Source organism: Spinacia oleracea, chromosome 1 (assembly GCF_020520425.1).
Source record: "Spinacia oleracea cultivar Varoflay chromosome 1, BTI_SOV_V1, whole genome shotgun sequence".
Classification (NCBI taxonomy): domain Eukaryota; kingdom Viridiplantae; phylum Streptophyta; class Magnoliopsida; order Caryophyllales; family Amaranthaceae; genus Spinacia; species Spinacia oleracea.
In genome coordinates, this window is record NC_079487.1 from 118,881,745 (window position 1) to 118,894,740 (window position 12,996).

Genomic DNA, 12,996 nt, shown 5'->3' on the forward strand with positions numbered 1-12,996 from the left:
GAAAATATATGTGTCAATTTGTAGATACATATGCTTTTCAATTGAATAGGAGTATTAGGGTTTCATAATACAACAAATTGAATCCCTCTTACTATCAAATCTTGGTTTAATTAAACAATATATCATTTCATTTAAGTCGACATTATTGACCCTGGTTTCATTAATTTGAAGGAATTAAAATATAATTTAGAAGGAAAATATTTAGTTGGAAACCACGGTGAATAGTTTATAGTGACGAATCTCGAATATAATACACTACAAGAAATTGTACCATTAACGACGAGAAATTCTGTCGCTAAAGACCAATAATTGTTGATTAACGATGAGATTTCCTGTCGCGAACCCGTCATAATTAAAAGGGGCTGTCATTAATGAAAATTTTAACCAGTCGTAAAAGAGATTTGCGACGGTTGTTCCCGACTTTGTTTGGTTGTTAGCCCCATCGCAAAAGGCTTTTACAACAGGATTTTGATTTGTTGTTATTAGGTTATCATTAAAGATATTATTTCTTATAGTGATATTAGGGTCATGCTGGTTCACCTTTTTCAAGCTTCGATCAATCTCTAATTAAAAAATATGAACAATTGACCATTGTGTCACTTTTTATACGGAGTATATATATCCGAGGAAACATATTTTAAACATTCAAGGAAATTTCTAGTGTTTTAGTTTCTAGCTTGAACACTTAGATTGAGTTTAACTCTATAACCATTTCTTGGAGTGGTATATAACTAATATGTACGTGGTATATCAATGTTAATATAAGAAAAAAAATACATATATGTCCTTAAGGCCTTTAATAGAAATTGTTTATGGTCATGCGAAATACATATTTCGTACTCCACATACTGATTGTGTGAATCTTGGCTAAAAACAATTTGGTTAAGAGATGTTTGAGGGAAAAACGGTTTTTTTGGGTGAATTAGAGGTTTGATCTTTAGAAAAAACTAATTGGGAGTGTTTGGTTAGGAGAGGATTGGAATAGAGTTTTGGGGTGAAAAAGCTAATTTTGAAAAAGCTCAATATAGGAGCTTTTTACAATTAGAGGTTTGAAAAAGTGGATGAAAATGACTATTTTGTCCTACTATTGCCCATAATTACAACCACTATCAACATTGATACCCTACATATTTTTTTCCTAAATACATTACTCAAACTTTGTTTTTCATTTCACCCTATTTACCATATTAGTTTTTTTGTTGTAATAAATTTTATATTAGTACTTTGAAACAATTGAAGTATATTGCAATCATACTTAAAATATCATTAGTAATATTTCTCTATTTGAAAAATATATATTATTAAAAAAATTAAGTTAAGAATAATTTATTTTTTAAAAAAATAAATTATTTTATTTAGTCAATGTTTATTAGAAAAATATAAAGGAGAAAAAAATTAACACAATAAACTATTTGTCTAATATTAATAAGAAACAAAGTATGTCAATGTCCTTAATGGTCATTTTACATATTAAACAACTATCAGCTAATTTACCAAACACTTTTACACAAACAACTAATGCAACCAGCTAGTCAAAATAGCTAACTGTTAATAGCTAGTCAAACCAGTTATCAGCTAACAGCTAACAACTCCTAACCAAACGGGGCCTATATTGCACTGTCAATGTTTCAAACATTAACCTTGTGTTAATAAAAACGCGATCAACAACCACTCACTATACGACAAGTCGACATTATTTTACCTGCTTATTTAGTTCTTTTTATTATTACAACTAATTAATAATCCAAAAAAAAAAGGACTAAGTCTTGATCGACCGACCTGTATGGAAGATCCCCCCTTGCCTCCATTGAGTCCATTCAATCAACGTCATTAGTCAACTTTATGTGTTACATACGCCATTGAAGTGCTTATATGTGCAACAGAGCAACAGACATGCACTAATATAATTTCCATAATCCAAATGAATTCTTCAAGAACAAGCTCGTAGTTAACTAAGAACAATAATATTAGTTTTAAATTCATGTCATCTTCCATGAAATACTAGTACATCGTCTTATATAATTTGCAATAATTCAGCCATCGGCGACTTCGTCCACCATTATTACACGGAGTAGTTGCTGGGTTTTTGTCAAGGAATTGAAGGTGTCTAGAAACCAAGAAAAAGATAAGCAGAAATTTTATGATTTAATTTGGTCAAAATTATGCTTAACTTATGAACCACTTCATCATATTATATCTGCCTCTAATTATTCCTTTTCACATATAGTTACGCCTTTTTCCTGTAGGGTTCTTAATTTAGCTTGCTTCTCATTATCAAACAAATCAAATATGAATTGAAGTACGTACGACTGTATATATATATACAAACTTTTATATAAGACGGTCTTACACAAAAGACCACCTTGGTATCATATAAGTTAAGCAATAAAATCAATTAGTTAAGCACTATAACTAATTAGTTAAGCACCGAAACCAATTAGTTAAACAATGAAACTAATTAGTAAAACACTATACATGTACAAAGTATTAAACTTCTGAACTTCTGAACTTCTGAAGTAGTTAGAGTAAATTACAGACAGAAGATTTAGGAGAATAATACTGTGATGATCGAGTCAATGAAGTTTTTGTCTAATGGTTATAGGTTAACAACTTAACACTGAGGATTTGTATTGCCCTTATAGCTTATTAGCACCAAAACAAAATTGGAATGAGATGAAAATTGTTTTTTGGTGCTAATTGAGATGAAAAATGTGATTGAGATTATTGCAAATTATTTTGTTAAATTTTTGTTTTCAAAGTAACGGGTGGCAATGTAAAAATTATAAGTATTTCCTTTCTGAAATCATTGTCACATTTTCTAAAATAGTGGTGTCCTTCAAAAACAATAAATTATATATACATTATTCATTATTTTTTAAGGGCAATGAAAATTATAATTAAATCAGGGATGGGGATTCGAACCTAAAACTTATTATATACACACCATCTGTTTTAACTATTAGGTCAAGACCTAATTGGTAGAATACATTATACAGTAAATTAAAAGTTGTTTTTTTATTTAAAATTAGGCCATGTCCTTAATTATGTGATGCTGGCCTGAATTGAATGGTATTGTCAACTAATTTCGGACAGAATAAAATACAAGTATGAGATATGGTGAATTGTGATAGGTATTGAAGTATAAATTTAGAAGAATTGTACATGTTTTTGGCCAGTAATTAGTCCAAATATAGTAACCACTTTGAATACTTAGTTCCATACGTAATTGAGTCTTTAGTTAAGTGTAGGAATGCTTTGAATGTGGATTTCTTTTGAGCGTACGACACATTTATTTTAAATAGCATATAATAAATAACCAACTGGTCGATCTATTTTGTGAATTACGCTCACGTATGTTAGGTACGGATTAGTAATTGGTAAGAATAGTTCCCTCTTTTTGATTTCGTATAGTTTTACATGCATTCACTTCATTTCCTAAAACAAAAGGTTTTACACGCGTAAGATCGATGTAGTATATCGAGATAAATTTTACTCAGAAAGAGGTTATTGCGATGGTGGTAGAACGAATGATTTCCTAGTGTGGTTGGAGAAGTGAGAAATGAGGGTTGTAGAAAAGAAGGGATGGGTGAACAGGATTGACAAAATAGAAATTAAAGTAAAAAAAAAAAAGGAAATTCTCTTTGATAGCACCAAACTCTTGTAAATTCTCAATAGTAGCAAAATATTTGCCAAATCCTCACAAATAGCATTACTTTTAAAAAAAATCTCTATGTTAGCATTATTTTGTGATTGGCACCTAATTAAGATGAAGATTAAGATCCTAAAGAACAAGCCTTTGTTGCAGGTTAGGATAATTGGATTTGAAGGAACTTAAAACCGTAGGAAATGCAAGTAATCTTGACAAATAATTACAGAGTAACATTAATAAGAGACCAATTTTTTTATTTTTTTTTTTGGAAAACAACAGATATCGAAGGAAGCAACAACTGTGTGAATATATGCATAAGATTAGTGGAAGCGGTTGAAACTTAAATTACAAAACGATTCATGTCAGCCAATGGAGGAAATTTGCAGCTCCAAAGAAAGAGATAAACAAAGATTAATTCAGAAATCCAACGAAGAGGGAAAAAAATGAATACATCAAATTGAACTAGTTAGAATTCTGGGATACAAATTGATAATTTTATTCATAACTTTTTTTATTAGGTTAATTTTCTATTATTCAGGTGCAATTTTTTTTTTTAACTAAGTGTTAACTATAAAACTAATGCTACTTCAGAGAAAATTTTAAAAATAAAGCTATTTGGAAGGATTTGGCAAAAATTTTGCTACCATTGAGAATTTGCCAAAGTTCATTGCTACCAAAGAGAATTTCCCAAAAAAAAAACTAAGGTTACTGTAGGTAATTATTAATAGACTAGATATAATTATGTAAATAATTTTAGTCAAAGATTTGGTTGTTAAGATTAGAATTATTCTGTAAACTAATCCCTAAAATCTAGCCATTAATTACGTTGTACACTTGTATATTACCATCAGAAAATCAATGAGAATACACGGCTAATCATTCTCATATGGTATCAGTCACCAGTAAACCCTAAACCTAGCCGGTCCATTCTTTTTCTCTCTCTCCCTCTCGTGCTTTCTCTCTTCCCTTCAGCCATGGCTGACAAACTACATCCCGCAACAACCGTGACCAACATTAAGACTTGCATTCCCATCCTTCTTGATTACGAAGGCAGCCTCTACCACAATTGGTCCACCTTATTCAAGCTACACTGTCGTGCTAACCTTGTCTTAGACCATATTCTTCCACCGAAGGATACACCCACTGCATCTTCCACCATCACCGAAGCAGACAAACTCGCGGCTAAAGCTTTGTGGGAGCGACTTGACGATATTGCTCGTCAATGGATTTATGGTACTGTGTCGAATGATCTCCTAAATACGATCATTAATCAAGATGACACCGTCGCCGATGCTTGGAACCGCCTCCGACAAATTTTCCAAGACAATAAGTCGGCCAGGGCACTCGCCCTAGATGCTAAATTCACCACCACCAGATTGGCAGACTTTCCCAATGTCAAGGCTTATTGCACTCGGCTCAAGGTTCTCTCGGACCTCCTAGCCAACGTCGGACAACCCGTTTCTGACGAAAGATTGGTGCTTCGCACCCTCCGTGGTCTGACCGATGATTTCAAGACTTTCCGGACAACCGTGCAACACCGCACACCCCTACCGACCTTCGACAAATTAAGGTCAATGCTCGACCTTGAAGAAGACAGCCACACCGACGACATTGCCGTCGAACCAAGTTTGGAAAATGCTTTGTTTGTGCAAAATAATAATCCTGACATTTTGGTTAATGGTGGCCAGCAACCCAATAATAATGCCAACAACAGGGAAAATAACAACAGGGGTCGCCGAAACAACCGCGGTCGCGGAGGTGGTGGTAACCGCAATAACCGCGGTGGAAATGGTGGAGGAGGCAACCACCGTGGCAATAATCAGCCGCGCCCAAACCAACAGCAGCAGCAACCCATAACTGCTCAACCTTGGATGTTCCCTCCGTGGGCCGCGTGGGGACCACAACCCTGGGCCACCCCCGCCTGTCCACACCCGACCACCGGGTGGCAGCCGCGTTCAGCTACGTCTTCCCAGCAGCAGCAGCCGGGTATTTTGGGAGCAAGGCCTCAACAACAATCTTACTTCATGGCCACGCCATCCCCATACTACGTGGCCACTTCTTCTAATGCTCATGTGCCAACGGATATTGAACAAGCCATGCACACTATGACTATCCAACAACCGGATGATCAATGGTACATGGACACCGGAGCCACCTCTCACATGACCTCTTCCCAAGGTACTCTCTCGTCTTATTTTCAATTGAGCAATAATAATGGTATTATGGTTGGCAATGGCAATATGATTCCTATTCGTGGTTTTGGCAATGTTTCCTTGAAATCTCATAATCCGTCCCTCACCCTACAAAATGTATTACATGCTCCTAAACTCATCAAAAACCTTATTTCTGTTCGTAAATTTACTACTGATAAGATGGTTTCTGTTGAATTTGATCCGCTTGGGTTTTCTGTGAAGGATTTGCGGACGGGGAACAAACTAATGAGATGTGAAAGTTCCGGAGACCTATACCCATTCACCACCAAAAATCGAGCCAATTCCACCACCACTCCATCTACTTTTGCTGTTATTTCATCAAATGTGTGGCACTCTCGTTTGGGTCACCCGGGAGATGTTGTTTTAAATTCCTTATGTAGTAGTAATTTGATTAAATGTAATAAGGCTCGAAACTCTGTTTGTCATTCCTGTCCTTTGGGAAAACTTGTCAAATTGCCTTTTTATAATTCTTTATCTACTACTACTAAGCCGTTTGACATTGTTCACAGTGACTTATGGACTTCACCCGTCACTAGTTCATTTGGTCACAAATATTATGTGTTCTTTTTAGACGACTACACCAATTATTTATGGACTTTTCCCTTAAAAACAAAATCCCAAGTCTATATATAATATTTTCTCGTCTTTTCACACATATGTCAAAACTCAGTTTGAACGGGAAATTAAGGCCTTTCAATGTGACAATGGTCGGGAATTTAACAATACATCTTTCCATAATTTTTGTGATAAAAATGGGATGGTTTTTCGTTTTTCGTGTCCACACACTTCTCCTCAAAACGGAAAGGCCGAGCGCAAAATAAAAACAATCAATAACATTGTTCGTACTTTGCTTGCTCATGCCTCCGTACCACACTCCTTTTGGCACCAAGCTCTAGCTATGGCAACGTATCTCCACAATATTCTTCCGACTAAAATCTTAGGCTATAAAACGCCTACTCACATTCTTTACCAAAACAATCCTTCGTATGAGCATTTACGGGTTTTTGGGTGTCTATGTTTTCCTCTATTTCCCTCAACTCAAATACATAAACTCCAAGCCCGTTCAACTCCATGTATTTTTTTGGGTTTTCCATCCAATCATCGGGGGTATATTTGCTACGATCCGTCAAGTCGGAAAATGATAATAGCTAGGCATGTTGTATTTGACGAGTGTGAATTTCCTTTTTCAAAACATCATAAACCATCTAGCTCTCACTATGATTTTTTGGAAGAGGATAATAATCCTCTACGGATCCATCTACTTCACCAAAGTCACAGTGGCCCACCAGAACAAGTAGATTTATCTCAATTACAAGAGGATGGCCCAACACCTTCTGAGCCCAACTCCCCCCTTGCAAATCAATACCCACGTGCCACTCCACTCTCTTCTCCTTACCAGCAATCTCCAAACATTTCGGCCCAATCCATATCTCCCTCTCTTGGACCGATAAACCCACCTCCCTCCAGCCCAACCTCGCCAGTCCACCACACTGCCTCCCCCTTATACCAACCCCCCCATCTGCGACTGGGCCTCACTCAACCGAGCCCAGTCACGCCTAAGCCTCCTACCATGCCACGCATGACTACTCGTAGTCAACACGGCATCCACAAACCGAACCTCAAGTATGCTCTTAATGCCATAACACCCACAATCTCTCCAATTCCTCGTAACCCGATTGGAGCCATTAATGACCCAAATTGAAAAATTGCTATACAGGATGAATATAATGCTCTAATTGAAAATAAGACTTGGGAATTGGTCCCACGTCCTACTAATGCAAATATTATTCGGTCTTTGTGGATTTTCCGGCATAAAAAGAAATCTGACGGTTCTTTTGAGAGGCATAAAGCCCGTCTTGTAGGTGATGGCAGGTCCCAGCGGGAAGGCATTGACTGTGATGAGACTTTCAGTCCGGTTGTCAAACCGGCTTCTATACGGGTGGTACTCAGTATTGCTTTGGCAAAGTCTTGGCGCATTCATCAATTGGATGTCAAAAATGCATTTCTACATGGAAATCTGAATGAAACAGTATACATGCATCAACCTCTTGGGTTTCGCGACCCGACTCATCCTGATTATGGTTGTCTCCTTCATAAATCTCTTTATGGTTTGAAACAGGCACCCCGAGCATGGTATCAACGTTTTGCTGACTATGTTGCTACAATTGGCTTCACACACAGTGTTTCTGACAACTCTTTATTCATCTATGCTCATGGCCGGGACATTGCTTACATTTTATTATATGTAGATGATATTATACTCACTGCTTCCTCAGATGCTCTTCGTTGCACCATTATGTCAAAATTAGCTGCGGAATTTGCAATGAAAGATTTGGACCCGTTAAGCTATTTCTTGGGTATTGCCGTCACCCGTAACAAAAATGGTATTTTTATGTGTCAGAAAACATATGCCGAAGAGATTCTTGATCGGGCAGGAATGTCAACTTGTAAACCATGCCCAACTCCAGTCGACACAAAAGGTAAAATGAGCACAAAATCAGGCGCCCCTTTTGACGATCCAATAAAATATCGTCAACTTGCCGGTGCTTTGCAATATTTGACCTTTACCAGACCGGATATTTCTTATGCAGTGCAACAAATTTGTCTATTCATGCATGATCCCAAAGTTGAACACATGAATGCATTGAAACGCATACTACGCTACATTCGAGGTACGATTGATTTTGGTACACACTTACATAAATCCTCTCTGGAATCCATATTGTCTTACACAGATGCTGATTGGGGCGGATGTCCGGATACTCAACGGTCCACTTCTGGCTATTGTGTATTTTTGGGGGATAATTTAATATCTTGGTCCTCGAAACGCCAACCCACATTGTCAAAGTCTAGTGCCGAAGCAGAATACCGAGGGGTGGCAAATGTAGTGTCCGAGTCCTGTTGGTTTCGAAACTTATTGGTGGAGCTCAAATGTCCTGTTTCTAAAGCAACTTTGGTTTATTGTGACAATGTGAGTGCCATATATTTATCTGGAAATCCGGTTAATCATCAACGCACAAAACACATTGAAATGGATATTCATTTTGTGCGCGAAAAGGTACAACGAGGCGACGTTCGAGTCTTACATGTTCCATCCCGTCATCAAATTGCAGACATTTTCACAAAGGGACTTCCGCGCGTACTTTTTGATGACTTTCGGGACAGTCTAACCGTTCGTAAACCTCCCGTTTCGACTGCGGGGGTGTAATAGACTAGATATAATTATGTAAATAATTTTAGTCAAAGATTTGGTTGTTAAGATTAGAATTATTCTGTAAACTAATCCCTAAAATCTAGCCATTACACTACAAGAATTTGTATCTTTAACGACAACCTAATTGCGACGGGTCAAAATCTCGTCGCAAAAGGCTTTTGCGACGGGGCTAACAACAAAACAATGACGGGAATAACCATTGCAAATGTCTTTTACGACGGGTTTACGACGGGATTTTCTATTAACGACGGCCCCCTTTTATGACTGGTTCGCGACAGGATATCCCGTCGTTAATCAACGATTATTGACCTTTCGCGACGGGATTTCCCGTCGTTAATATTACAATTTCTTGTAGTGTTAATTACGTTGTACACTTGTATATTACCATCAGAAAATCAATGAGAATACACGGCTAATCATTCTCATAATTATATATTGAAATCTATACTAATCTATCTATCTACAATGACTTGGCACGTGGAATGATATCGTAGCGCCACGTCATACGCACACTTGATTGTTGGTAGCGTTCTCACGAAAAAAAATGTTGTTACTCATCCCTGAACTCATGACCTCTTATATATTAATGTTAAGTTTTATCTATCACTCCAATAATACAACTTGTAATGTACCCTAAAACAACTTAAAAATGAGAAAAGTAGTTCTTTTGAATGTATAAAAAATAAATGCCCAAATTTATGTATTTGAGTAACAATTTACGAAAACAATTTTTTTCTTAATTTCTATCTTTTACTAATATTCATGTTTTCTAGAAATTTATTTAGATCAAACATGAAACCACGAAATTTACAGAGAAAAGAATAGGAAAAAAAAAAATATTGCGCTTTTTTAAAGCCAATCAAATGTGTTTTTTTTTCATCTAAAATGTGTTATGACTTTGTAACTTATTATAAAATTGTAATATACTCCGTAATTTTTTTTAATAAGTTGTAAGTAAAGTAGTACAAAAAATAGAGTTTTATACAAATAAAAAATTACTCAAAAATTTACTTCAACAATTATTAGTTAAAAAAATTTATTCTTAAATTGCATATATAATAAAATTCATATTATTCTCAAATTTCATATATAAAGAAATATAAAAGTAAATTTGAAATGAACTAAAAAAAATCAAACTATATACAACATTTTAGGGCATCATCCGGGCCTCGACTAATTAGAGTTTAAAAAGTCATCGTTAACCATGCAAATTGGGCTTCTTGTATCTAACTAGAAATGGTCGATGATGATTTGATAACAAGTTGGGCTTTGGCATCTTATGAGTTACTCCGTATGAGTTACTTCGTATGAGTTGTGACACCCGATCCACATCAACACCATGTCAAAACTTAATTACGACAATCTAATTATATTTGAATTACATCTATACAAATATATTAAAAGACGTTGTGAAAAAAGTATATATATGTCACGTAGTACTCTTCTTTTTGCATCACATCATTCACTCATCAAGTGGTATGTCATTTGGTTTTGAAAAAAGTCGATGTGCCACGTAGTACTCTCCACTTTGCGCCACATCATTCACTCATCAAGTGGTATGTCATGTCATGGACAACCAAAAATCATTACAATGAGCGTCGAACTCTAGACTTCAAATGTGGATGACAACACTTATTACCATCTTTTGCGCCCAATCACATTCAAATCGTGATTGTACCGTGCTATAGGCCGGTTTGGTATAATTCTCTTCTTCCTTACCTACAATTCCGTATTTTAATTTATTATTATTATTGATTTTGATTAATTAAACTGCTGGGAACGGTTATGAACACCGGATTCTGATGATTTATGTGTCTGGATCGATGAGGAATATTTTAAATTAAAGTACAATAATTTTCAGATTAGTTTATTTAATAAAGTGTTGATTTTAATATTTTAAAGTGATTTTTATGATTAATTAGGGTTAGGGTTTTAATTCCAATGTAATGATTGATTGATTTACATAATTTAATGTTAATTTAAATTATGGAAATCAAATGTAATTTTCAGATTTATTTCAAAGCCTAAAAGTGTCGATTTTGATGATTTTAAAGGTGGAAAATTAATGTTTTCATACTAGGATATTAGTTTTTCAATTGAGATTATTATGTTAATTATGAGCAATTAATTTCTAACTAATTAAAAGGTTTTAGAATTTATAAAAGTTGCTGGAAATTTAGTAAGCATGGATAACAACTAAGTTTTATTATTTTAATTATAGGAAGTGATTTCTAACCTTTAGTCATGATTCACAAAGTGCCCCCGGCCCCCGTACTTAGATATTTGAGGTACGTATATGTCTAGGGTGACCACCAAGTACATGAGGACTATGTGATACTTTATTATTGTGAATCATGTGACTTGGATTAATATTGGATTCATGTTTGAGTTGTGAACAAGCATGTTATGGATTATTATTGAATTTAATTCTATAGAACAAGCATGTCATGATTATTATTAATCGTTGAATTTAATGGCAAGCATGTTGTTCAAGTTTTATATGCATGTATGGGTGTTTCACATGCAAAGATTTATGTTTATGCTATTGTACGTAATGTCTAGCATACTTTGGTCAAATGTTTGTGGCTTGTTGCATTATTTATTCTACCCCGTCTGTAGGGTATGTTTGGGAAGTTTATGTGAATTGAATTAAGGATTTTTCGTGCCTTGTGCACACCCAGCTTGTTAACTGGCAATGTCGGGTTATCTCAATAATATACTGAGAAGGAACAATGGGAGTAATATCACTTGAGTCATATGTTTTGATCACAAGCCCTAAAGGATTTAAATGAAGCCTCATTGTTTGGTTGCTTGTATTTTATGTCTTGTTGATTTTGTATTGAGTTTACCTTGTACATAAAATATTAATTAACGTAAAGTGCAACCAGAACAAGCTTCAAAACTCTTGGAACGTATATACCTTGAGTATGAACAATGGGGGGAGTCTTGTCGGAAAACTTGTACTCCTACGAATGATACAAGACGTTGTTTCATTCTTTTTATGCGCTGGAATTCCGTCGGTATGGTTCGACATTTACTTTATTATTATTTTGGTATTTGGTGGGCTCCCAACACCCTTCCTTTTTTAGATATTTATTTTGGGCCCGTTCGAAACTTATTCTTAACTAATTTGTGAGTCAAGATCATGTCAAGTGTCGAGTCTTGTCTCCAGAGGCGGAGACAGGGGGGCGGGTAGGGGCGGCTGCCCCCCCAAAGATAAAAAAAATAAGCTATATGTATATATTAATAACAGTAAGAATAAACCATCAATTTCCCTTTGCTCTAGTGGTCAAAGGTTCATATTTGAATCCCTTGATACAAGGTTTGAGCCCATCTCCAGCATAACTACCTTTTTTCCCCTTAAACTTATAAAATGTTAACCTTTTTGATGTGAAATTCTCGCCCCCCCCAACCTACAAAATTCTCGCCCCCCCCCCCCCCCCAACCTACAAATCCTGGCTCCGCCATTGTTGTCTCCATGATTAATTGTTTATTAAATGGCTTTTGCATGTGGATTAATTATGTTGTTGAATGAAGCATGTTAGACTAGGATTTCTTTCTAGCTTGTTCGTACTCAACTTTCCATGACTTCGTGCTTCGTGTTTCCTTTGGTCATTGATTTCGCCTTAAGGACCCTATGATGATACATCATTGCATTTACGTTGTTAGGGAGTAGATTTTCAATAACAGGTTTGTAGAGATAACTTGCGGGAGAAGTTATCGAGCATGGGAATAAGTTTGAGAGATGTTTTCTTCCGCATTTATAAACTCTACTATTTTCTAGTCATGACTACATAAACTATTTATACTATTCTTAAACTTTTAGTTAATGGATTATTAAATGTTTTATTGGCCACAGGCCATAATGGTTCCGATTTGTATGGAGGCCATTACCTATTATTATGTTTTGAAAGTTAGTT

The 12,996-nt window shown here is 35.6% G+C and overlaps 1 protein-coding gene across 1 annotated transcript; it reads left to right on the forward strand.

The window, feature by feature from the left end:
* The first annotated feature begins 4,546 nt into the window (after positions 1-4,546).
* On the forward strand, positions 4,547-6,370 carry LOC130466172 (uncharacterized). Its single transcript, XM_056834873.1, has 2 exons — positions 4,547-5,827; positions 6,064-6,370. Exons 1-2 carry the CDS (start codon positions 4,624-4,626, stop codon positions 6,096-6,098), a joined length of 1,239 nt encoding a protein of 412 aa, XP_056690851.1. The 5' UTR covers positions 4,547-4,623; the 3' UTR covers positions 6,099-6,370.
* Positions 6,371-12,996: the final 6,626 nt, after the last annotated feature.

What these genes read in the sequence shown, in the direction of transcription:
- LOC130466172 (XM_056834873.1), top strand. Translation starts at nt 4,624, where the DNA reads ATGGCTGACAAACTACATCCCGCAACAACCGTGACCAACATTAAGACT. An exon ending in TCACATGACCTCTTCCCAAG is followed by an intron (nt 5,828 to 6,063) that starts GTACTCTCTCGT and finishes TTTTCTGTGAAG; the next exon opens with GATTTGCGGACGGGGAACAA.